The 27,947-nt window shown below is 41.3% G+C and overlaps 1 protein-coding gene across 1 annotated transcript; it reads left to right on the forward strand.

Annotated features, from left to right (window-relative positions):
* On the forward strand, nt 1-27,030 carry LOC103510824 (signal-induced proliferation-associated 1-like protein 2). Its single transcript, XM_026824785.1, is given in 31 exon segments — nt 1-47; nt 696-873; nt 3,154-3,342; nt 3,847-3,909; nt 3,912-4,061; nt 4,898-5,174; nt 6,780-7,041; nt 8,419-8,669; nt 9,852-9,982; nt 12,272-12,402; nt 13,529-13,767; nt 14,460-14,518; nt 15,131-15,183; nt 15,956-16,062; nt 16,371-16,505; nt 16,998-17,103; nt 17,279-17,414; nt 17,749-17,876; nt 18,416-18,677; nt 19,914-19,982; nt 20,985-21,102; nt 21,653-21,772; nt 21,957-22,062; nt 22,499-22,605; nt 23,009-23,143; nt 23,617-23,697; nt 24,130-24,268; nt 24,425-24,536; nt 24,912-25,271; nt 25,939-26,058; nt 26,818-27,030. Coding segments are annotated over 31 exon segments (4,518 nt in total). The 3' UTR covers nt 26,965-27,030.
* The last annotated feature ends 917 nt before the right edge of the window (nt 27,031-27,947 follow it).

Here is a 27,947-nt window from a genome sequence, read left to right on the forward strand (position 1 = left end):
ATGCAAATCGATACCAAATACCGATATGCCATCAACTTCACCTTATGGCCACTATGTGTGGTCTGTGTGGGAGGGACTAAGTGGTCCTGATCCCATTCTGACCAGACTAACGGTGGATTTCACCAATGACTTAATGAGAGATTTTACTAATGGGAGAATTAATAATCAATCATCCAAAAGAGAATTCTTAAAAACTCCTCCTTTTCGATCATTAAAAATTCTCCCACTGTGAAATCTCTCATTAAGTCATTGGTGTGGTCCTGATTTGGACCAAACTGTCTCCGTCTGATTCCGCATATGTCCTAACACTTTGCGAACAATATTATTCAGAACATATAAAATCTCAGTATGGACTTTTTATCGGTTTTTGATTTTATTTTGGATATTTTTACTAGTACTTTTGAGTACAGCAAAAAAGACATATCCAGTTTTTGTTTTTCAACGAAAAAAGTGAGATACCAGACCAAACGTTTTAAAACTAATGTTTAATCTTTGTTTAACATTACTGTGGACACCCGTAGATATGCCAATCCTTCCAACACCGTGAAATAGGCACCTATCGTGAGATAGGCGCAAAGCAAATTGCAAAGGATGCACTTATTAATGTTGTGATATCCACAAAAGTTGTGAAAAAGCTCTGCTTTACCACAAGCATTTCATGATTTGATTTGAATCCACTTTTCTCCCATCTACAGGAGTAATTCTAGTCTGGAGCTGATGCACGCCGAGTCAGGAGATTCTCTGCCTCACGGGGTATCGAACCCGACCCTCCGGCGTGAGTATGGTAGTCACGGGTCTATTGATGTCATCTCCAATAATGGTGGTCCAGTGAGCGAGAGCTTCTTCGCCATGCTGCAGGATTATCGACCAACGGTGAGTATTCCATCGATTGGTCCTCCTTTCAGGTAGAATTCCTTTTTTTTATGTTACACATAGTCGACAGCCGTTGTCGAGGCAGTGGGGACGGTTAAAATACTGAAGAAGTTTTCAAACGAAACTTTTTACCCTTTAGTCTCGGGATTATAGGTATGTAGATATAGTCACCTTGATTTTTTTTTTATTTTTTTTTTATTTATTTTTTTTTTTATTTTTTTTTTCTTCATAAAATTGGTAGGTTGGTACTCGATTTGGTTTTAAAACCGTTTTAGAGTTAGGCTACTACTGTTGTTGTGGTCAAGTTCACAAATAATATTGAGGACAAAATTTCATACCTCGGTTGGGATTAAACTCACGCCCTCCAGTTTACCAGGCGAGCGTCTTGACCCCTACACTACCGAGACTGGTGATAATGTTTTTTTTTTCTTCTGGAAGGCGCTTTAACTCTAAGCTACGGGGAGTAGTAGGTCGTTCGCGATAATGTTTTAACGATAATGTTTCAGTGATAATGTTTTAACAACAGATTTAAGATACATTATGGGGAAATACTCGATGTCTAACATTGTAAGAACTTGGAAGAAGAAGGAAAGAAAGAAAAATTTCAAGGTAAGGAAAAATAGCAACTTTGAATCCTTGGGGTTTTGCACGCAAAGGGTAGCGGCTTCAAATCCCGGCAAGTTCCGAACATTATATCCGATTTTTCGTCGGCCTTAAAAATCTTTTCCCCGCTTTGTTGGAAACAAGTCTAGCTTAAGAGATCCTTTATTTTTACTTGCCTATTAAAGGTTAAATTACATTTAAATCCCAATGGGTTGAATAAAACATTATAAAAATAAAGGAAGGACGGACTAATGAATCATATTTCATCATCTATCCATGGCTCTATTTACTATTTATCCCCGGGTTTCTTGGCTTTAATACACATTCTACCATTGAAACTTTCATCTCTACATACCTGTAGGTGTTCTCACTGCATGCCAGAATTAACAGAAAGAAAATATATATATTTAAAAATAAAAGTATACCTAGTATCTAAGACTAAATAAAAATAAATACCTAAGAATAAAATATTGTGACGTCAGTGGAGATTGGAACGGTACATACTAGTACTGGGTTACCCTATACTTGGTCAGTTGTCCATGCTTGAAGCCAGGGTTATTGATGAATCAGATTGAGTCATCCATTTACCTTACCCTTGAACTGTACTTACCTATCTAGAATCATTCTATCAAATAACCATTTAGCGGGTTCACATCCCGGCAAGTTCCGAACATTATATCCAATTTTTCGTCCGCCTTAAAAATCTTTTCCCCGCTTTGTTGGAAACAAGTCCAGCTTAGAGATCCTTTATTTTTACTTGCCTATTAAAGGTTAAATTACATTTAAACCCCAATGGGTTGAATAAAACATTATAAAAATAAAGGAAGGACGGACTAATGAATCATATTTCATCATCTATCCATGGCTCTATTTACTATTTATCCCCGGGTTTCTTGGCTTTAATACACATTCTACCATTGAAACTTTCATCTCTACATACCTGTAGGTGTTCTCACTGCATGCCAGAATTAACAGAAAGAAAATATATATATTTAAAAATAAAAGTATACCTAGTATCTAAGACTAAATAAAAATAAATACCTAAGAATAAAATATTGTGACGTCAGTGGAGATTGGAACGGTACATACTAGTACTGGGTTACCCTATACTTGGTCAGTTGTCCATGCTTGAAGCCAGGGTTATTGATGAATCAGATTGAGTCATCCATTTACCTTACCCTTGAACTGTACTTACCTATCTAGAATCATTCTATCAAATAACCATATACTTACCCGTCAAGAGTATCTAGTCTAGTAACTACCACTATGTATAACTTACCTATCTAATTCGACGTTTTATACGTCACTATGATCACGTAATAATAGAGCTTAAACTTATCTCCGGACTCTCGTTATATTTAATGACTTAACCATCAATGACTAGAGACGACCTTAATGTTAAATTGTTAATAAACAATACTCGTACCTACAGTCAGATAAATGAGTAGAGATAGAAATCCAGATAATAATCAGAGATAAGTCAATCAAAACGGATTAGGCGTAAATATTATTTTGACACGCCGAGTCAGGAGATTCTCTGCCTCACGGGGTATCGAACCCGACCCTCCGGCGTGAGTATGGTAGTCACGGGTCTATTGATGTCATCTCCAATAATGGTGGTCCAGTGAGCGTGCTTTACCACAAGCATTTCATGATTTGATTTGAATCCACTTTTCTCCCATCTACAGGAGTAATTCTAGTCTGGAGCTAATGCACGCCGAGTCAGGAGATTCTCTGCCTCACGGGGTCTCGAACCCGACCCTCCGGCGTGAGTATGGTAGTCACGGGTCTATTGATGTCATTTCCAATAATGGTGGTCCGGTGAGCGAGAGCTTCTTCGCCATGCTGCAGGATTATCGACCAACGGTGAGTATTCCATCGATTGGTCCTCCTTTCAGGTAGAATTCCTTTTTTTTATGTGTTACACATAGTCGACAGCCGTTGTCGAGGCAGTGGGGACGGTTTCACGTTTCAGTCAACATTGATTGAAAGGTTACACACAGTCGACAGCCGTTGTCGAGGCAGTGTGGACGGTTTCACGTTTCAGTCAACATTGATTGAAGGCCGTCGACCATGTGTGGATACACCTTAAGAAGCCGCCATGATCTTCAGTCCTATAAAGTCCTTTGTTTTCATACTTTTGATGGGTTTCAGTCATGTCGACCGCCTTGGGTAGTGTCAAGTGCAACTTGAAGCTATCACTTTGTAAAGAAAATTCAATTTGGATCACTTTTACTTCAGAAAATTTGGAATACAATCTTAATCAACCCTTGACGGCTCCCTATTCGTCAGAGAATTTGCAATACTTAACTTAACCCTTGACGGCCCCTAATTATAATTTCCATTAACTCTTTTCATCCCTTTCCCCAGGTACTCGGCATGATGGTCACAGATCAGCGCAGTCCGGGACCGGCCGAATATCTCCGACCTCGCGTGCCGAGTCAGGAGATTCTCTACCACACGGGGTATCGAACCCGACCCTCCGGCGTGAGTATGGTAGTCACGGGTCTATTGATGTCATCTCCAATAATGGTGGTCCGGTGAGCGAGAGCTTCTTCGCCATGCTGCAGGATTATCGACCAACGGTGAGTATTCCATCGATTGGTCCTCCTTAGTGAGCGAGAGCTTCTTCGCCATGCTGCAGGATTATCGACCAACGGTGAGTATTCCATCGATTGGTCCTCCTTTCAGGTAGAATTCCTTTTTTTATGTGTTACACATAGTCGACAGCCGTTGTCGAGGCAGTGGGGACGGTTTCACGTTTCAGTCAACATTGATTGAAAGCCGTCGACCATGTGTGGACATACCTTAAGAAGCTATGATCTTCAGTCCTATAAAGTCCTTTGTTTTCATACTTTTGATGGGTTTCAGTCATGTCGACCGCCTTGGGTAGTGTAAGTGCAAGTTAAAGCTATCACTTTGTAAAGAAGATTCAATTTGGATCACTTTTAGGTACTTCAGAGAATTTGCAATACTTAACTTAACCCTTGACGGCCCCTAATTATAATTTCCATTAACTCTTTTCATCCCTTTCCCCAGGTACTCTACACATAGTCGACAGCCGTTGTCGAGGCAGTGTGGACGGTTTCACGTTTCAGTCAACATTGATTGAAAGCCGTCGACCATGTGTGGACACGCCTTAAGCAGCCATGATCTTCAGTCCTATAAAGTCCTTTGTTTTCATACTTTTGATGTGTTTCAGTCATGTCGACCGCCTTGGGTAGTGTCAAGTGCAACTTGAAGCTATCACTTTGTAAAGAAGATTCAATTTGGATCACTTTTAGGTACTTCAGAAAATTTGGAATACAATCTTAATCAACCCTTGACGGCCCCTATTCGTCAGAGAATTTGCAATACTTAACTTAACCCTTGACGGCCCCTAATTATAATTTCCATCAACTCTTTTCATCCCTTTCCCCAGGTACTCGGCATGATGGTCACAGATCAGCGCAGTCCGGGACCGGCCGAATATCTCCGACCTCGCGGCGAGACCGTGCCGTCAAATAGTGACGTTCAGAGCTCCCTCTCCTCTTCCCTAGTAGACGAGACAGATGGGCGACCTAGCGGTGGAAGTCCGAACTTGAAGCTCAAATTCCAGCGGCTGTTTGGAGGGCAGAGTGGAGGCGCGGGGGGGAAACCTCTGCGAGCCCCGTCCTCATTGGACGATTCGAGTCTGACCCTCTCCCCGCAGAGTAATGGTGAGTAGGGAGGGGGGATTTTGATTTGTTTAGAATAGTTTAGAGTGACTTGTAGGAAAGGTGTTCTCGTGTCAACTCAGGACCCCTGGGCTACCTCCTGCCGGATGGTCATGCTACGACACAGACCACAGGAATTTAATGCATGTCTATTGCTACGAAAGAGAATCACCTCGAGAGAGAGTGAGAAAAAAAGGGAGCTAGCTTTCCTAGTGGAAATGTGGGTATTAAATGAAAGAGGGAAGTACCAGAGGTTTTTTTTTTTAAATGTAGATATTACTAGAGAAGTAGTTTTTAGGGATGAGCTTTTTTTTCCTTCTCGAGATTTTTCCTAGACCTCTGTTTAATCCTTAATTCAGGGTTACCAGACTGGAATCCCGAGAAGAATTTCATGGAGACTGGAAAAAAAGTCGGGGAATTTCACAAAAAGTGGACAAAGATCAAAAAAGTCAGGGAATTTTTCAGAGCAAAAAAAAAGATTTAATTCTATCCTCAATTCACATAAAACCCTCAACTAATTCAAAACCCTCCTCCCTCCCCGGCAGGTATCCCACCGAGTATGCTGATGAAGTTTTGGGTCAGTTTCATACCGAGTCACTCAAACGATTTGGGTCTTCTAGAGTCAATTTTATCTAGAGTTCTAGAGGGTCTTTTGAAAACATGCTTAATCAATAATCAGACATAGCTTTTTCGACTGGCGTAGAGTGGTAAAGGACACTTAACAAGCTGGGCCCGTCCCTCCGGGAATTATTTAGCCCGTAGTTTATTCGATCAGTACCTATGTACCTACCTAATTTGTTTAATATGATTCATCTCTTTGACTCATCCCCATGATCCCGAGTCATTAGCATATCACAACAAGGACTAGAAATGTGTACGGTCCTCTTCAGACGCTTAGTGGCTTAATGGCCGATCTTACCACTGAGAGTTAACCCAGTGCCAAAGGTTTCCTTTGACGTTACCCATTTAATTTACACAGCCCAGTTTTTCTTTAACTCTTTATTAACTGAAAACTCTCTGGTGTTCTAAGTTACAGTGCTCAGTTGATAAGTGGATAGCTGGATAATAATAGTGCTTATTTTTATACTGCTCGCATAGGACTCAAAAGTACCTTGAGGTCGAATTTTACCACCTCCGACGGTTGACCTGTGTATTAAGTGTAGGGAAATCCTCGTTTCAAGCCAGCCTAGTTAGCTTAGTTGGTAGTGCGTCTGCCTTGTAAACGCTAGGCCGCGGGTTCGATTCCCGCCCGGGGCGGATTTTATTACCTTGAAGAGAGAGAAAATGGGTCTAGGGAAATGTGGGTATTATATGAAATAGGGAAGCACAGAGAGTTTACCAAGAGTTAATAAATCCAAATGGGAAGTTCCAGAGGTTATTTTCTGTAGATAGGTAATTAATACCAGTTTGAGTTTATGCTTTTAGAAGACTATTTCTTTTCTCATCCTATAGGAAGGAAAGTAATGTAATCGGGTGAAATTTTCGATGGTCAGTTTTTTCCCCCACTCATGAGATTTTTCCGAGAACTCGTTTCCATCTCATATCTGAAAATTCTTTTCAATCCTTTACGTCACCTTTTCAACTAATTTAAATCTTTCCCCTCAACAGGTATCCCATCGAGTCTTCACAACGGCTCCCCCCTGGACCCCGCCTCAGACCAAGTGTCCGGCAGACGGCGTGTCTTCGCCCATTACGACGTACCGTCCGTTAGCGCGAACCTAGGCTATGCCGCGCGCGTCAGGTCCATGCTGCTAGCTAGACGCAGGAATACGAGTACGGGCGCGTCGGCCGCGTCCAGTACGACGCGAGCGTCGACGCCAGACTCGGACGAGGACGGCGGAGATGGCCGATGTAATCATCTGATTGAGAGGTGGGTGGAGAACAAAATGAAGAAACTGAATAAGAAAAGAAATGCCACTTATTATAACACTTAGGTTAATTCCATACACAAAAGGCCCACTCTGAGGCTTAAATGTCGGAGCAAATGTCTCATAGGATGGGTTAAGCTTATACGAATTTACGAATTATAGCCCTTTAAATGCAATAATTCTCGATAGATCACTGAAGGAAGGATAGATAGAGTCAGCTATCCTTGATAGAGTCAGCTATCTATCATTTGTTACTAGTAAGCTTTGTAAGCACTAGGTCGTAGGTTCGATTCCCGCCGGATTCATGGAATTCTGTCCAGAACATTGTTTCAGAATTTGACAGAAAAAATAATAGTAAACCTACTGCATTTATAATCCTGGGACTAAGGGACGGTGAGCTTTGTAAGCACTAGGTCGTAGGTTCGTTTCCCGCCCGATTTGTGGAATTCTGTCTAGAACATTGTTTCAGAATTTGACAGAAAAAATAATAGTAAACCTACTGCATTTATAATCCTGGGACTAAGGGACTCTTTTGCGCTATTGGGGAAGTAATAATAAACATTATCATTAATCCACTTGACCTCTGTTTATTTTTCCCTCCCCCAGCTGTCCATTCTTCCGTAACGAGATAGGCGGGGAGGGTGTGCGTGAAGTTAGCCTCAGTCGCCTCTCCTCCCCTCCCTCCGAAATGAAGAAACTGAATAAGAAAAGAAATGCCACTTATTATAACACTTAGCTTAATTCCATACACAAAAAGCCCACTCTGAGGCTTAAATGTCGGGGCAAATGTCTCATAGGATGGGTTAAGCTTATACGAATTTACGAATTATAGCCCTTTAAATGCCTTAATTCCATACACAAAAGGCCCACTCTGAGGCTTAAATGTCGGGGCAAATGTCTCATAGGATGGGTTAAGCTTATACGAATTATAGCCCTTTAAATGCAATAATTCTCGATAGATCACTGAAGGAAGGATAGATAGAGTCAGCTATCTATCATTCGTTACTAGTGAGCTTTGTAAGCGGTAGGTCGTTGGTTCAATTCCCGCCCGATTTATGGAATTCTGTCCAGAACATTGTTTCAGAATTTGACAGAAAAAATAATAGTAAACCTACTGCATTTATAATCCTGGGACTAAGGGACAGAGTCAGCTATATTCGTTTCTAGTGAGCTTTGTAAGCACTAGGTCGTAGGTTCGATTCCCGCCCGATTTATGGAATTCTGTCCAGAACATTGTTTCAGAATTTGACAGAAAAAATAATAGTAAACCTGCTGCATTTATAATCCTGGGACTAAGGGACTCTTTTGCGCTATTGGGGAAGTAATAATAAACATTATCCTTAATCCACTTGACCTCTGTTTATTTTTCTCTCCCCCAGCTGTCCATTCTTCCGTAACGAGATAGGCGGGGAGGGTGTGCGTGAAGTTAGCCTCAGTCGCCTCTCCTCCCCTCCCTCCCCTTGCCCGGGCCCCCTGCACAGACCCCCCCTAGCATACGGGGTGGCCATACTGGAATACCCAGAGGGGGAAACACATTGGAAACACGGTACCTGTCCCTATCAGAACATCAGACATATTGAGTCCGTGGATGCCGGGGCCTTGTATTATAGGAAATATTTCTATGGACAAGGTAAGAATATCAGACATATTGAGTCTGTGGATATTGTTACAATGTGGATGCCGGGGCCTTGTATTATAGGAAATATTTCTATGGACAAGGTAAGAATATCAGACATATTGAATCTGTGGACGCCGGGGCCTTGTATTATAGGAAATATTTCTATGGACAAGGTAAGAATATCAGACATATTGAATCTGTGGATGCCGGGGCCTTGTATTATAGGAAATATTTCTATGGACAAGGTAAGAATAGAAGAAGGAAGAGATGGGACATTATTGTTACAATTCCTAATTAAACTAATAAATACTTGTTAATAGTCTGCAAAAAATTTCTGGTATGAACATCACACGACTTTCTATTATAAATAAATAATAAATAAATGTCTTTTCTTTGTGTTACTATATCACAACTTTGGTGCTCACTGCAGCATTGTAGGATTTTCCCAAATACCAATCTGTGGATGCCGGGGCCTTGTATTATAGGAACTATTTCTATGGACAAGGTAAGAATATCAGACATATTCAATCTGTGGATGCCGGCGCCTTGTATTATAGGAACTATTTCTATGGACAAGGTAAGAACATCAGACATATTGAGTCTGTGGATGCCGGGGCCTTGTATTATAGGAAATATTTCTATGGACAAGGTAAGAATATCAGACATATTGAGTCCGTGGACGCCGGGGCCTTGTATTATAGGAAATATTTCTATGGACAAGGTAAGAATATCAGACATATTGAGTCTGTGGATGCCGGGACAATTCTCAATTAAACTAATAAATACTTGTTTATAGTCTGCAAAAAAAAAAATCTGGTATGAACATCATACGACTTTCTATTACATTTACAGAATACGTATTTGCAAAGAAAAAAAAAATAAATAATAATGTGAAAATTTTTCCAAGTCCCATATGGCGGCCGATTTTTGGTCGAAAATTTTATATCTCAAAATACTCCCCATGTAATAAGGGATCGTTTAAAAGTGTCCAAAAATTGAACGTTCGGTCTCTATCTTCATTTCAGAGCATCAGAACTGGCTGGGCATGGACGATAATCTGGGGCCTGTTGCCATCAGTTTGAAACGAGAGAAAGTCGAGTACACTCAGGAAAGTCAACAAATGTACAGATATAGGCTAAGGGATCATTTAAAAGTGTCCAAAAATTGAACGTTCGGTCTCTATCTTCATTTCAGAGCATCAGAACTGGCTGGGCATGGACGATAATCTGGGGCCTGTTGCCATCAGTTTGAAACGAGAGAAAGTCGAGTACACTCAGGAAAGTCAACAAATGTACAGATATAGGCTGCTCATCCGAACCAGCGAGGTAAGAACCCTGGGTTCGAATCTTGAGGATTTGTCTTTTAAACATCATTGTGTAAACTGCTAAAGTCTTGGTGACGGCAGTTTTACCCTCCATGCGGCAACAAAAATCTGGTGTGAACATCACACGACTTTCCTTATCCTATTGAATAATGCGTATTTGAGAGTTCTTTACCCTAACTTTTACAATCTCTCTAACCGTTTTGTCGAAAAACGGTTAGAGAGATTGAAAACCGCCAAAAAACGGTCGAAATCTGTCCAAAAGCGGTCAAAATACCGCCAAGCGCAGCAACCATCTCAACCAAAACGGTTTTGGCCAAAAAAAACGGTCGAAATCTGTCCAAAAGCGGTCAAAATACCGCCAAGCGCAGCAACCATCTCAACCAAACGTTTTGTGTTGCATCCTTGTTACATTTGCGAACTACATACCAAATTTCAAGTCTTTCTAGCTTATTGTTAAATTACACCGAAAACCGCCAAAAAGCGGTAAAATGCTGCCAACCGTTGCACCGGTCATTTTTGACAGCTACAAATCAAATTTCAACTCTCTAGCTCTTACCTTTCTCGAGATATTTTGTTTACAGACAGACACACACACGGACCAATGGCTGAAACTTTGGATTCAGGCTCTAGGGACCTCAAAACGTGTTTTGGCACTAAAATTTGACCATCGAAAATTTGACCCGATTACATTACTTTCCTTCCTATAGGATAAGGAAAGTAAAAAGACGAGAAACTCCCGTGATTACATTACTTTCCTTCCTATAGGATAAGGAAAGTAAAAACAAGCAGCAATAGCCCAGATGTTTACCTATCCTGGTAGCAACCACGCGCAACGTTGGTTAACTTCAGTGAATAATAGGGGACTGGTCCTATCGCCTCTGGTTCAATATTAGCAATGTAGCAGTTCCCGACTGATCACTTAAGTTAATTAACGTTTTGCGTGGTTGATAAAAAAAAGTGTTTATTTTAAAAGTCCAACGGTGTTAACTTAGTTATTATTATTAACTTTGTTTATTTAATTTCCATTTATTTATTTAATTAACTTTGTTTCTTTTTCCAGTTACAAACGCTGCGAGGTTCAGTGTTAGAAGACAACATAGCCCTGGGTTCGAATCTTGAGGATTTGTCTTTCTTTTTAAACATCATTGTGTAAACTGCTCAAGTCTTAGTGACGGCACTTTTATCCTCCATGCGGCAAAAAGCTACCCACCGCACATTAACCTCAGCCAGCCTAAGAGGGACTAGAATAAATGTGAACATCACACGACTTTCCTTATCCTATTGAATAATGCGTATTTGAGTGTTCTTTTACCCTAAATTTTACAATATCTCTAACCGTTTTGTTGCTATAGCTGAAAACCGCCAAAAATTGGTCGAAATCTGTCCAAAAGCGGTCCAAATACCGCCAAGCGCAGCAACCATCTCAACCAAACGTCTTGTGTTGCATCCTTGTCACATTTGTGAACTACATACTTACCAAATTTCAAGTCTCTAGCTTATACCGTTCCCGAGATATTGTTAAATTACACCGAAAACCGCCAAAAAGCAGTAAAATGCCACCAACTGTTGCACCGGTCTTAACCAAAAGTTTCCTGTCACATTTGACAGCTACATACCAAATTTCAAGTCTCTAGCTCTTACCGTTCTCGAGATATTTTGTTTACAGACAGACACACACAACCGAAAACCGCCAAAAAGCTGTAAAATGCCGCCAACCGTTGCACCGGTCTTAACCAAAAGTTTCGTGTCGCAATCTTGTCACATTTGAGAGCTACATACTAAATTTCAAGTCTCTAGCTCTTACCGTTCTCGAGATATTTACACACAGACTTTGTTTACAGTCAGACAGACACAGAAACTCTCTAGCTCTTACCGTTCTCGAGATATTTTGTTTACAGACAGACAGACAGACACACCACGGACCAATGGCTGAAACTTTGGATTTAGGCTCTAGGGACCTCAAAACGTGTTTTGACACTAAAAACTGACCATCGCACATTACTTTCCTTCCTATAGGATAAGGAAAGTAAAAACCAGTAGCAATAGCCCAGATGTTTACCTATCCTGGTAGCAACCACGCGCAACGTTGGTTAACTTCAGAGAATAATAGGGGACTGGTCCTATCGCCTCTGGTTCAATATTAGCAATGTACCAGTTCCCGACTGATCACTTGAGTTAATTAACGTTTTGCGTGGTTGATAAAAAAGTGTTTATTTTAAAAGTCCAACAGTGTTAACTTAGTTATTTAATTTCCATTTATTTATTTAATTAACTTTGTTTCTTTTTCCAGTTACAAACGCTGCGAGGTTCAGTGTTAGAAGACAACATACCAAATTTGAAACCCTCCTCCTCTTCCAATAGTAAAAGTTTAAATGCCAAAGAAGTATTAGAATACGTTGCACCAGAAGTACAATTAAGTTGGTGAGTTAAAAATTACAACTCATGAGTGGGGTTCGATAGTTCGATTTCCGCCCATTAGCCTGAATATTATGTAGATTCGTTCTTGGAACAACTGGCTTTCTCCTATCCTGTCTTCCTTAACGGTTACAGTTCCCTCTATCAAACCTCTTGAAAAGAAGAAAAGTCGAATTTAAATTCGCGATGGGGTCTATGGTTGTTTTCTATCAGATACATAATGAATAGAGACGTAAACAATGTAATTAGAAAGTTATCCCGAAATCGAAGAGAGAATGAAGACAGAATAGAAGAAAGCCAGCTGTTCCGAGATCGAACATTATCCGTTTGAGATAAAATCCGCCCCAGGCGGGAATCGAACCATTGGCCTAGCGCTTACAAGGCAGACGAGTTATCAAACATGAGTAATCTATCGTGAATTTGTGCATTCAACGTTCTATCGCCGGTGGCTATCAAAGATCTGAAGAGGTAGAATTGATTCGTGATGCGATGAGATCTTGTTAACACTGACTACTCTGAGTCTACCTACCTACTTACTTACTTACTGAATAGGTACATATTATTTGCTGTATATAGGTACTACTTACTGTGTTTATACTGTATATACATAGGTACTTATTTACTCTTTATAGGTACTTTTTTCTGCTGTATGCCAGCCTAGTTAGCTTAGTTGGTAGTGTGTCTGCCTTGTAAGCGCTAGGCCGCGGGTTCGATTCCCGCCCGGGGCGGATTTTAAATTTGTTCTTGGAACGACTGGCTTTCTCCTATCCTGTCTTCCTTAACAGTTACAGTTCCCTCTATCAAACCTCTTGAAAAGAAGAAACAAAGTCGAATTTAAATTCGCGATGGGGTCTATGGTTGTTTTCTATCAGATACATTATGAATAGAGACGTAAACAATGTAATTAGAAAGTTATCGTCCCGAAATCGAAGAGAGAATGAAGACAGAATAGAAGAAAGCCAGCTGTTCCGAGAACGAACATTATCCGTTTGAGATAAAATGGCCTAGCGCTTACAAGGCAGACGAGTTATCAAACAAGCCAACTAGGCCAGCATGAGCAATTTTATCTGTGAACATTTATTTTTTTATTTAATTTTACTCTTCTATAATCCACCCCTCTCTCTGTTTTCAGTTTAAGGTTAGGCGTGAGTTCTCAGGCGGTAGAAGACCAGCTACTCAAGTTAGACGAGCAAGCGCTCACCTCCCACTACAAGGTGGGAGTGATGTATTGCAGGGCCGGGCAAAGCACGGAGGAAGACATGTACAACAACGAGGAGGCAGGGCCGGCCCTGAATGAATTCCTGGATACCATAGGACATCGGGTGCGGCTCAAGGGATTTGAGAAGTACCGCGCCGGCTTGGATAATAAAAGTAAGCTTGAATGCCGGCCCTGATGTTGAAATATGAGGGATCTACCAAGTTAACAAGTTTTAGGTTCCATGGAGGGTTGTGGAGTTCCTTAAAAGAGGAACTGTAACAACGGAGGCCTTATCTTAGGTGTAGGGGCAAACAGCCCTGAAAGTTGGGTTAACCTTCTTAGGTGTAGGGGCAAACAGCCCTGAAAGTTGGGTTAACAAACTCGTTACGTAGTGATTACAAGGTAGGTGGCTCCCTTCCAACTTCCAAGCGCTAACTACTCTAACTAGGCTGGATTAATGTTTATAGAAGAGGATTAAATTGATAAAAGATCGTTTTTACTAGTGTTCGGTAGCTCAAGAGTTAAGTAGAAATACGGCTTAAAAATTGGACATAAAGAACACAGAAAGAGAGGCAGGATACGTACGTGGTCGCTGGTTTTGAGAGAAGAGATTAGTTTAGCCGGTCGACTGCTCGAGTACGAGAATGGTCGCCGAGACTCATTCTGCTCGGAACCGTTCCGGCTTCCCTTGCGTACGCTAGTATCCAGGGATTTAGGAACAGTTAGTGGCAGAAATTAACTCTGAAAACTACTCATTAATCGCGATACGGAGCGCTGGACAACAACTAGAGAACCAAAGAGTATGGTGATATCAGGACTATTGGTAAATATCTAAATTCATTTCTCTATCATTGAATATACACAGCAAACGGCGACTACACAGCGGCACCTCACTACTCCGTAATTTACTCGGCAGCACCAAGAGTATGACCCAACCTCCGTCTATTGAATGCCCGTTTCCAAGTGATGTTCCTCGTGACTCCCCCTGCTCCCTTCACCTCGCACAACCCGGCAACAGCTGCTCCGCAAGCGCTCACATCGGGAACGACATAGTTATACCCATACGTGTTTCACGACCGGGCTCTTCCACGTTCCACCCAAACATTCGCTCCCAATTAGAGATGCTCTAGTCGGTTCGCGCCTCAATCCGAATTCCCGATCACATACTCCTAAATCTCATAGGGATAGGGCGGAAAAAACCAATACTTAGCTAATCCGTACAAAATAGATCTAATGCCTACTCTGAAGCGTAGGTGTATACAAGATTAAAAACATTGGTTATAAGCTTATACGAACTCTACGAACTACCAACACACTTATCGTGATCTTTTTTTTTTTTTTTTCAAGTTTTTTTTTTTATTTTTAAAAGGTTTGACAAGAGAACTAACTGCTATGGCTTATCGCCCGAAATCGAAAGAGAAGGAAGAGGGATAGAGCAGCCAGCCACGGGATATAGATCATATAGTTTCCTACCTATCATCATACCCGTGTGTTGAGCTAATCGACGGAAGGAGTCGAACCCAATTCGCGGCTCAGGTATTAACATTTACCACGTCGCACAACTCAACAGAATCACAAGGATCAAACATGTGAGTAGAACAGTGATCATTTGTGGGCTACTCCCACCAGATAAGTCCACATAGACAACCCGCGCAGCCAGATAATAAAGATACAAAAATTGGGGTAAAATTATACAAAATTACAAAATACCAAACCTTTTGGTGTTTTTTTTTTTTTTTTTTTTTTTTTTTTTTTATTAAAAAAAGGTTTGACAGAGGGAACTGTAACTGCTATGGTCTTATCGTCCCGAAATCGAAGAGAGAAGGAAGACAGGATAGGAGAAAGCCAGCCGCTCCGAGAAAGAACATTATCCCATCAGGATAAAATCCGCCCCGGGCGGGAATCGAACCCGCGGCCCAGCGCTTACAAGGCAGACGCACTACCAACCAAGCTAACTAGGGTGGCGATCATGGTGATCAGTGATCATGTTCTGTGTATGAACGGACCTTTGGTATGGACCCCTAACGTTCAAGGACAATAGAGTTTACGTCGATTAGTCCAACATGGGTTTTTTTCCAAGAGATTAGATAGAGGGAACTGTAACAACAATGGTCTTATCTTCCCGAAATCGAAGAGAGAAGGACAGGATAGGAGAATACCAGCCGTTCTGAGAACGAACCTTATCTGTTTGGGATAAAGTTCACTCCGAACCTGCGACCTAGCGCTTACAAGGTGGACGCGCTCCCCTCGAAGCTAACTCGGCCGGCGTGTCTGTTCTCTATTAGTGTATTACTTACTTTTTCATGGAAATAATTTTAGTATTTCATTTTAATTTTCGCCAAAACCTCGTATATGTTTCAGTGTGGCAGTATCCAGGTCGAAGGAAGTTCCCCTGTTTGGACCCCCCATACCTGAAAACGCCACCTTCAACAAATCCAAAGAATTCCGAGACTTCCTCCTCTCCAAAAGTAAGTTTTGCTTTTAAATAAAGAAAAATTTGTACCCATTCGCATACCAAAAGGAATTTTAACTGTGTCAAGAATGAATGCTTGTCATAAATATCGTTCTCGTATTGACTCAGCACCTAAATGGCGATTATTATGTCTCTTATCGCCCATCTGATGAGAGGCATGCTACGGGATGGACATGCTACGACACACACCACACGAGTGCTACGAAATAAAAACGGTGGTAAAACTCTTAACCACTATACTTGGTAGGTGGTAGCCTACAGCATGAGCAAAATATATTGAATTATTGTTATTATTATTTGCAGTTATCAACGGTGAAAATGCGGCTCATAGATCTGAGAAGTTTGCCACGATGGCCACCAGGACCCGACAGGAATATCTCAAGGATTTAACTCAGAATTATGCCACCAGTACACTCATAGAACCCTCACAGAAATTCTGTAAGTATAGATCACTTTATTAACTTAACATTTTGATGAGACTTGCCTTCTATTCTTATTAAATGTTAGTTGATGTCATTATAAAGAACAAAATAAAATTACATTCTTTGGAAAAAAAAATGCCCCATTTACATCGGCTGGGATTGAACCCACGCCCTCCTGATTACCAGGCAAACGACGCAAACGTCAACCATTACATAGGTAACTGAGGCAGGTTGTGCCCTTGAGATCCTTTATAATATTTGGTCGATAAGAACAAGGCATCAACCCCCTATCCAAATCAAGAAATTTGCCCCGCCTCAGTTGATTGGCTCCAACGTGATTTTACATGCAAGTTAGTTTGGTTTGCTCTGCATCTGAACAGGTATTTTACATTATGTGGACCGGTCAAACACTTTGGACATAGGTTTAACTTGACGTTAAAAAGTATAATGCTATTCTAATATAATACCAACTAAAACGCTCTTTCATTCTATTCTCTGTGTATTTCAGCAATGCCTCTGTTCAGTTCGAAGAAGAAGGAGCGTTGGCGTCCCCGCATTATACCCGACACGGTAAGTCAGCAGCAAGTCCCCGTGTCCAATGCACAGAGAAAGAGGTAAGTCAGCATGTAGACCTTCTGATCTAGGTGTGGGTAAACTCACCATTACACCGTCCAAGTCAGCAGCCCTGCAGCAAGCCCCCGTGTCCAATGTACAGAGAAAGAGGTAAGTCAGCATGTAGACCTTCTGATCTAGGTGTGGGTAAACTCACCATTACACCGTCCAAGTCAGCAGCAAGCCCCCGTGTCCAATGCACAGAGGAAGAGGTAAGTCAGCATGTAAACCTTCTGATCTAGGTGTGGGTAAACTCACCATTACACCGTCCAAGTCAGCAGCAAGCCCCCGTGTCCAATGCACAGAGGAAGAGGTAAGTCAGCAACGTCAGCATGTAGACCTCTTTTGCGATGAAGTTAAATAGAGGGGACTGTAACAATGGAGGCCTTTTAGTGCGAAACCCATAGGGAGAAGAAAGATAGGATAGGAGAAAGCCGCTAGCCGTTCCTAAACTCGAGATCGTTTAAGATTTTGGCAAAATCTTCTCTTATTGCACTTCTAAAATATATTAGGAATATTCCTACGTTTTGGGGTTCTGGAGATAGAACGATCAGTGCGTGAATGAATCTCGATTTTATATAATTTATTAGTGAATTGAATACACACACTCTCTTGTATTTGACACTAATGACTGTTTTATTTCCCAGGGTGACTCGGGTACAAGTAGCAATGGAAATACGGAAGAGAGAGGAGATGGAGAAGTGACAGCCACAGCCAGACCTATAGCCACAGCTACACCTCCTGCAGACAACAAGAAACTATCCAAAGAAGAAAGGTAAATAACATGCCACTAATATATCTCGAGGTGGCAATGGCTAATAAAATATCGAAAGTAAAAAGAACTTTTTGTCCAAGAGGTTTGACAGAGGGAACTGTATCAACGGAGGTCTTATCGTCCCGAAATCGAAGAGAGAAGCACAGGATAAAAGAAAGCCAGCCGTTCCGAGAACGAACCTTATCTGTTTAGGATAAGGTTCGCCCTAAGTGGGCTTTATTATGATTACTTCATTCTAATATTTGTTCATAAATACGAATGTTTTGTTATCCACTGGAGTTGTGAAGAGGATGTTTTTGCCTTAAATAAGTAATTAAATTACTGATTTTATTTGATTTTCAAGTAGTTTCACAACCGAGGTTCCTGGAAATTGTTGACTAAAAATGCCGACCCCACTTGAGTGGGAAAAGGTAAAGAAGAAGATTTGATTTTCAAGTAGTCACTGAATTCATTTTCATTTATCATGTTTTCATTTCAGTCTCCGTCTATATCATCACCAAGGTGAAGTCACATTTTCATTTATCATGTTTTCATTTCAGTCTCCGTCTATATCATCACCAAGGTGAAGTCACGCGTATCCACATGCGTGAGGGAGGGGGAGGGGATAGAGATGAACTCATGGAAGTCGTAGTCAGGCTTCGAGCGGCGACCCCCGGTTCCCCAGCCCAGGAGTTAACCCTGAAGAGAAACGGATTGGGACAGCTAGGCTTCCATGTACAGCCAGATGGACTAGTGACTGAAGTAGAACATATCGGATTAGCCTATCAGGAGGGACTCAAACAGGGATGTCGACTAGTAGAGGTAAGATAGCTATTAACTTCGCCCTAAAAAACAATTTCATGTCTTCGGGTTTCAATGGAGCAGTTGCGCTTACTTGGGTGATTTTTCAAAGTCATAGAGCAGGAAAAATGAGGACCAACGGAATTTTTCTTTTTCTTCTACGACTTCTAGATCCCGAGATATATCAATTTAAAAATAAATACCGGTAAATCGTGAATTTTACGTCACGGCATACGCTCCCGTAGGCGATGACGTCACATCAAATGTCCCGAGCAAAGCTCCCTCGCAGGCGACGCATTAAAGTGTTTGTGCGCATACGTTTCTGCGCCGTTCTTTCTGCTCCTCCGCTAGCGCGCTTGCATAGTGGCGCTACTTAACGGACGAAAAAACAACTGCGTAAAGTCTGACGTCACACATATTTGAACTGTTTCATTAGAACGGAAAATAAAAATTGAATTTTCGACCTTTTACAGTTATTTTTTCGGAGTTTTGACCTCAGATTTCGATTTTTCCCAACTTTTTACATATGTAGGAATCGACCATTTATTTATAATTTTTACCCATTTGCAACTGCTCTATTATTTAATTTATTTTTTGCTTTTTCCTTTCTTTGCATATTATTTGCATTAAAAATTAATAACAATAAAAAAGAAAAAAGAGGGAGAAAAAATCTGATGTGTGGAAATTTTTTACATGGGAATCGACCATTTATTCATAATTTTTACCCATTTGGTAACAGAGAATAGAATAGAATAATAGATAACAGAATAGAGGTAGAATAGAATAGATTACAACATCTCATTCAGCTCATTCTTCAAGGAGCCATGTTTTCTAGCCTGCTTTCCAATTTGCCTCACTCTGATAGTAAAAATTACATAAGAGTCGACCATTTATTTATAATTTTTTCCCATTTGCAACTGCTCCATTCAGAGAGAAAACCCGTTGAAAAATTTGCAACAGAAACACAAGTGGATCTTTTTTTTAAAATGGAAATTTCCTTTGCTAAAGAAATAACAAAGGTTAAGTGCGATGGCATCCACTCGTAAAATGTTTGTAGCCAACACCAAATGTCAGCCCAAAGTCCCCAAAGCAATAACCCTAGGGCTGATTGAGAGGCTGACGAAGAGCGCCGACACTGTCTGAACACTGGAAAAGGTGGAGAAAAAAAAGATTTACCATGTCCTAAGTTTTTCTATCTACCCAAAGAAGTTTATTCAAATACTATTTATAATCACAATGTTTCATTTTTCCCCTCAGATCTGCAAGGTTGCCGTCTCAACGTTATCTCATGATCAAATGGTAGATCTACTCAAAACGTCTTCCCTAGTTTGACTCGAACTGGATCTAAGGTGAGTGATAATCTGATAATGCTAAGAGTAGGACCAAAAACCAATACACTTGAAGTGAGTGTAGTGTTTTACCCCCATTTTTAATTCGTTTTTTACAATAAAACAAACTGCTACATTAGACACGTCTGGTCTGTGTTGTAGCATGCCCATCCCGTAGTATGTCTCTCATCAGATGAGTGACAAGAGACACAATACCTACTTCCCATTTAGGTGCTGGGTCAACATGAGAACACCACTAAGGTGAGTGATGACCTGATAATGCTAAGAGTAGGACCAAAAACCAATACACTTGAAGTGAGTGTAGTGTTTTACCCCCATTTTTAGTTCGTTTTTTACAATAAAACGAACTGCTACATTAGACTTATTTGATCTGTGTCGTAACATGCTCATCCCGTAGTATGTCTCTCATCAGATGAGTGACAAGAGACACAATACCTACTTCCCATTTAGGTGCTGGGTCAACATGAGAACACCAGGAAGGATAGAAGAATGCCGTTCCGAGAACGAACCTTATCTGTTTAGGGTAAAATACACCCCGGGCGGGAATTGAACCCGCGACCTATAGCGCTTACGCAATTACGCAACGCGACCAAGCCAGACGCTCTACCAAGCTAACTAGGCTGGCTCTAATGATTTACTCTAATATTTTTTTTTTTAAGAGGTTTGACAGAGGGAACTGTAACTGCTATGGTCTTATCGTCCCGAAATCGAAGGGAGAAGGAAGACAGGATAAACCTTATCTGTTTAGGGTAAAATACACCCCGGGCGGGAATTGAACTAGCGCTTAATAGCGGGAAATAGCGCTTACGCAATTACGCAACGCGACCAAGGCAGACGCTCTACCAAGCTAACTAGGCTGGCTCTAATGATTTACTCTAATATTTGTTTCAGATGAACGATTACATGGGAGGTAGTCAAAGCAGTAACGTAGGAGGAGACAAGACGTTTAGTTTACCTAATACTCTAATATTTGTTTCAGATGAACGATTACATGGGAGGTAGTCAAAGCAGTAACGTAGGAGGAGACAAGACGTTTAGTTTACCTAATGATGCTGGCTCTCCTTGTACAGACAGATTCTATAGTGTACAGAGTGAAGGTGAGTCCAACTGGATTTCCATTCAGAATGTCTCAGGATCACGGTTGCAGGCAGATTTCTTCCAAAAAGATGACAATCATAATCATCTTCCATAGTTCGATAAGTATTAAAGACGTAAACGTGCGTGGGTATGACTCCATGAATTTTTTTTTTTTTTTTTTTTTTTTTTTTAAGCTTGAATGCCGGCCCTGATGTTGAAATATGAGGGATCTACCAAGTTAACAAGTTTTAAGTTCCATGGAGGGTTGTGGAGTTCTTTAAAAGAGGAACTGTAATAACGGAGGCCTTATCTTAGGTGTAGGGGCAAACAGCCCTGAAAGTTGGGTTAACTTTATACGAATCTGCCCCGGGTGGGAATCGAACTCGTTGTCGTTACGTAGTGATTACAAGGTAGGTGCTCCCTTCCAACTTCCAAGCTAACTACTCTAACTAGGCTGATTAATGTTTACAGAAGAGGATTAAATTGATAAAAAGATCGTTTTTACTAGAAAACAAAAGAGTTTTTATACAGGCATTTTAATAATTAAATTTCTCTTTTCTCTCATGACAGCGGACTCCACAGGCCTCTACTCCGTCTACTCGGAGCACCAGGGTTGCCAAGTGATGTTCCACGTCTCCCCCCTGCTCCCCTTCACTCCGCACAACCGGCAACTGCAACAGAAAACGTTCAGTTAAGATAGGTGCTGCGCTTGGCGGTATTTCGACCGATTTTGAACCGATTTCGACCGTTTTTTGGTGGTTTTCAGCTATACCGACTAAACGGTTAGAGATATGGTAAAAGTTAAGGTAATAGGATAAGGAACTGCTCCGCAAACGTCACATCGGGAACGACATAGTTACCATCGTGTTCCAAGAACCGGGCTCTCTCCCGTTCACACCCAAAACCATTCGCTCCCAATTCCAGCATGTGTTCATAGTGGTTCGCGCCCTCAATCCGAATACCGATCATACTCAGTATAGGTGAGTAGGGACCTTTTTTTAACGTCACTATGTATTACTGCTGCGGTTTTTAGTGACGGGTGTTTTACCCACCATTCGGCGATAAGTTACCCGACCGTGAGTGGGACGGAAAAACCCAGCACGGGATTGTACAAATGGTGACTCATCTGGTTACCAACCACACCTAACGTTGCTTAACTTCAGTGATCCATCGGGAACTGGTGTATTTACCATGTTATTGCCGTAAGTAGTATCTATTCTTTGGTCTACCTTTGATCCAGACCTTGGGCGGATTTATCCTTAACAGATAACGTTCGTTCTCGGAACGGTTGTCTTTCTCCTATCCTATATTCACAGTTCCCTCTTACAAACCTCAAAAAAGGGTGTTTTTTTCAGTGCATGGAAATAATTTTATTTTTCAATATTAATTTTCGCCAAAACCTCCTATATGTTTCAGTGTGGCAGTATCCAGGTCGAAGGAAGTTCCCCTGTTTGGACCCCCCATACCTGAAAACGCCACCTTCAACAAATCCAAAGAATTCCGAGACTTCCTTCTCTCTAAAAGTAAGTCGAATAGATTTTTAATTCCTTACCTAAATACTAAAATTATATACAAATTGTGCATATTCATTGAATTTTTGAATGCTTTCTAACGCAGCTACAAATAAAGATGTTTTTTAAATGATGCAGTGATACCCAACCGAGATGGACGAGGGATTTTCTAAGCGGTAGAACTCATATACAAATTGTGCATATTCATTGAATTTTTGAATGCTGTCTAACGCAGCTACAAATAAAGATGTTTTTTAAATGATGCAGTGATACCCAACCGAGATGGACGAGGGATTTTCTAAGCGGTAGAACTTGTAGCTTGCGTATGGTTCACTGTGGCACAAAAATAAATAATAAAAAATGTCCAGAATTCGAGTTAGCTTACATATTGATTAAATTACTTATTTGTTTTCAGTTGTCAACGGTGAGAATGCGGCTCATAGATCTGAGAAGTTTGCCACGATGGCCACCAGGACCCGACAGGAATATCTCAAGGATTTAACTCAGAATTATGCCACCAGTACACTCATAGAACCCTCACAGAAATTCTGTAAGTATAGATCACTTTATTAATTCAAAATTTTGATGAGACTTGCCTTCTCCTTGAAATCGCCCAATCTGCTAGAGGAAGTTGTCTACAAATTGCCCCATTTACATCGGCTGGGATTGAACCCACGCCCTCCTGATTACCAGGCAAACGTCTTAACCATTACATATTACATAGGTAACTGAGGCAGGTTGTGTCCTTAAGATCCTTTTACTATTCGGTCGATAAGAACAAGGCATCGACCTCATCTGCCATATCCAAATCAAGGAATTTGCTCCGCCTCAGTTGATTAGGTCCAACGTGATTTTATATCCAAGTTAGTTTGGTTTGCTCCTCACATGAAGAGATGTTTTACATCATGTGGACTGTTGTTGCTCTTCGAATATAGGTTTACCCTGACGATGATGTCGAAAAGTATAATGCTATTCTAATACCAACTAAAACTCAATTTTATTCTCTATTCTCCATGTTTACAGCAATGCCTCTGTTCAGTTCGAAGAAGAAGGAGCGTTGGCGTCCCCGCATTATACCCGACACTCTCCAGAAGGGAGCCATATGTTGAGTAAGTCAGCAACGTCAGCATGTAGACCTCTTTTGCGATGAAGTTTGAAAGAGGGGACTGTAACAATGGAGGCCTTTTAGCGCGAAACCCATAGGGAGAAGAAAGATAGGATAGGAGAAAGCCGCTAGCCGTTCCGAGAACGAACCTTCTCTGTTTAGGATGAAGTTCGCCCCGGGCGGGAATCCAATCCGCGACTTGAGGCTTACAAGGCAGGCGCGCTACCCTGCAATCTAACTAGTTCACATTCCTTCAGGCACACACCTTTTGTCAAGGGTCTAGGTTTACCTTGCCCTTAGGACAATTACTTACTTTCCGTTTCCGGAACCACCTTTAAATCTTGAACTTCCAGAAGTTTGCAACTTGAACAGCTCTCTGGTTGGCTTCCTTTAGGTCATCGTGTGTGCAGGTATTCTCTATTTGTTCACAGTTGAGAAGATGTTGTTCATCCTGTGTTGCACCACATTCACACTTGTCATCTTGAGTGTATCCCCATCTTACAAGGTTTTGTTTGCAACGAGAGACTCCAACTCGAAGACGATTCAGGGACTTCCAGATGGTATATGGGAGTTCTGCACCGGGCGATAGTTCTTCTTAGGACAATTTAATTTGAAGAACCCACAACAGTGTAGCCTACTATTGGGGAAAGGGGACTCTTTAGTCCTATTGGAACACTTTTATATGACTACTTTCCCTGTTCTAATTCTGTTTTTGTCTATTTTCAGGTATGAGAGAAGCTTCTCACCCCCCAGATCAAGCAATAGTTCAGGCTATGGTACTGGAAGTAGCAGTAGATCATTCATGGGAGTGGACAACCGATTTCCCGTCAGTCTAGAGGTAAGTCCTGCCGAAGAGTTAATACCAGTGACTCTGGACCCAGAGGTGCTGGGTTCGAATCCCAGCCCGGGGCGGAAATTTTCTGACCTAACTTATCTGCTGCCAGATAGACATGCATGTAAAAGAATGTGGCTTTTTAAAGATGTTTGTTTGATAGAGGGAACTGTAACTGCTAAGGTCTTATCGTCCCGAAATCGAAGAGAGAAGAAAGATAAGATAGAAGAAAACCAGCCGTTCCGAGAACGAACATTACCTGTTCAAGATAAAATACGCCCCGGGCGGGAATCGAACCCGCGCCGCGGCCTAGCGATTACATTTTTTTTAAGTCGCCCTTGGTAAAATTTAAATCACATCCTCTTTCATTTCCACCCGCAGAACCCCTCCAGCACGCACCCGTCCAGTGGTAGCCCGAGCGTGTCGACCAACCCGCCTGAAGAGCGCTGGTACGACACCTTTGACCCTTCCCTGCCCTCCACCGACTCCCCCCCTCCTCCCCTCCCCGCCCGTATCCTATCCCATCCCAAAGTATCCTCCTCCTCTTCCCTCCCCCTGTCCAACTCCACGCTATCCCTCTCCCATGAGGAGGGGGGAGCACCTCATGAGTTCAAAGTGGGGGAGAAGGTGACGAATTGTCTCATCAAAGCGTCGGAACGGAGTCATGAACTGAGAAGACATGCGGATAGTAATCCCCATCTGGACTATCATCATTTGACCTTGACTCGAACTGGATCTAAGGTGAGTGACAAAATAAGAGACTTGATAAGAAATTTGGATAAGGTGCAGTGGTTAACGCGTTGAACTTTGGATATAGAGGTTGGTGGTTCACGTCCAAGTCATAAAATTTATCGAGGTGTAATAATCGGGGAACGATATTTGTAACAAGCATTTAAATATGTTCAACACAAATGAAAATATCTAATTTTCTCGTGTTGAGTATGAATGCTTGTCACAAATGTCTTTTCCCGCTTAAATACTTTTATAGCTTGTCTTGGACTCAAATCACCAAACTAAAGGTTGTTATGATTTGACATAGATAACTCTAGCAACGGATGTCTTATCGTCCCGGAATCGAAGAGAGGACAGGTTAGAAAGTCATCCGTTCTGAGAACAAAACTTAACACATTGTCTACGGGGGATAAAAACAAGAGATTATCTTAGGTACGGGGCCGATTTAGGTGATTCCAATGTGATACAAAAATGATCCATCCCGGGTGGGAATCGAACTTCGCGACCTATAGCGCTTACAAGGTATTCGCGCCAGCCTAGTTAGCTTGGTTGGTAGCACGTCTGCCTTATAATCGCTAGGCCGCGGGTTCGATTCCCGCCCTGGGCAGATTTTATCCTGAAGGGATAATGTTCCTTTCCGGCTGGCTCTAATGATTTATTTCAATATTTGTTTCAGATGAACGATTATATGGGAGGTAGTCAAAGCAGTAACGTAGGAGGAGACAAGACGTTTAGTTTACCTAATGATGCTGGCTCTCCTTGTACAGACAGATTCTTCTTCTCTTATACATCCATCGTTTGTCTCTGATTTCAGTCTCTCTCTGCCAGCCTAGTTAGCTTAGTTGGTAGTGCGTCTGCCTTGTAAGCGCTAGGCCGCGGGTTCGATTCCCGCCCCGGGCGGATTTTATCCTGATGCGATAATGTTCGTTCTCGGAACGGCTGGCTTTCTCCTATCCTGTCTTCCTTCTCTCTTCGATTTCGGGTATTCCCATTCAGAATGTCTCAGGATCACGCTTGCAGGCAGATTTCTTCCAAAAAGATGATAATCGTAATCATCTTCCGTAGTTCGATAAGTATTAAAGACGTAGGTAGACGTGCGTGGGTATGACTCCATGAATGAATGTAAATGAAAGTCTTTACACCGAAATTGAAAAGAGAAGAAGAACAGGATAGGAGAAAGCCGTTCCGAGAACGAACCTAATCTGTTGAAGATGAAGCTAGTCCCGGGCTGGAATTAAACCCACGACTTGTAAGGTCGGCGAAGTGCCCTACATGCTAACTAAGTTGACTGCCATTATTTATTTTATTTAGGAAGTTTTCCATTTATTTGTTATTTGGTACAAATCTCTCAATATAAATAAATAGTTAACAAATGGTATACCCATCCGTAAAAGCCGGAGCTTGTGCCACGGATGTTGAGTTCATTTAAAATAATTATTTGTAGTTTCAGTTTCATTTAAAGTTTCTTTAGCCAGCCTAGTTAGCTTAGTTGGTAGTGCGTCTGCCTTGTAAGCGCTGGGCCGCGGGTTCGATTCCCGCCCGGGGCGGATTTTAGCGGGAAATGAGGAGACGGCATACTTTGGAGGAAGAACTGAAAGATCTGCGCGAGGAGAATAAGAAACTCAAGGAAGAATCTCAGAACGCTCTGCAACAACTAAGACGATTCACCGAGTGGTTCTTTCAGACCATAGACAAGCAATGAGTCCTGGGTTCGAATCCCGACTGAGATTTTTACTTTCTGTTACGACCCTATTTAAATAGATAAAGGCATCAACCTCAGTAGTTAGCGTGGTGGACTTCGGATCTGGAGGTTGGTGGTTCGAGTCCAAGTCAAGTCAAAAAATTTAGCGTAGTGCATTAAGCGGGGAACGACATTTGTGACAAGCATTTATGCTTAACACAATTAAAATTCCTTCCTATTTAAATAGATGAAGGCTAGGAGGAAGAAGAAGAAGAACCGTAGGTTTATGGCCTAATGGTCAATATTCCAGACATTTGTAAAGAACAAACACTTTCTATTACCAATATGTATAGGGAACCTATACAAGGTAATGAGGAAGTATTGTAGTCGGTCCAATTTTTTTCTTTTTGTTGACTCTAGGGGCTAGCCACCACTATCAGGTATACCTGACACCTGATGAGCACACACACTCTCAGGTAGACCTGATCAGGTATATCTGTCGTCAGGTCTACCTGATAGTGAGTGGCTGGCCTAGGGAATCCAGGGCTTTTTTCTAAATTCCCTTCAGGGATGAACTATTTACATTTGTATTTAATCTTCATTGTAGAACGTATACAATTTATTTTGTACACACTTCATGTACATACAATAACATTACTATCAGGTCACGTATTCATAACTTCACTGTTTTTAGTCTTACAAGTTTATACCCTGTTTATACATGGATTAGGTATACCTTTATCATGCTATGTGCCTTTATAACTCCAAAGTAGGTATTATTTTTTGTAAAGGACAACTTTGAACATAAGTTAAAAGTTCAAGGTGGTTCATGAAAATATTTAATTTTAGGTAGTTTTAAGGAATAAAATTATTTTGGACCAAACAGAACATAAATAATTTTATTGTCATTTCAGTCTGACATCCTAAGATGAATTATGTCAGCCTGTCACTATCAGAAAAAGAATAAAAAAAATAACCCTAAAATAATAATAATAACCCAAGAT

Source organism: Diaphorina citri, unplaced genomic scaffold (assembly GCF_000475195.1).
Source record: "Diaphorina citri unplaced genomic scaffold, Diaci psyllid genome assembly version 1.1 scaffold648, whole genome shotgun sequence".
Taxonomy (NCBI): domain Eukaryota; kingdom Metazoa; phylum Arthropoda; class Insecta; order Hemiptera; family Psyllidae; genus Diaphorina; species Diaphorina citri.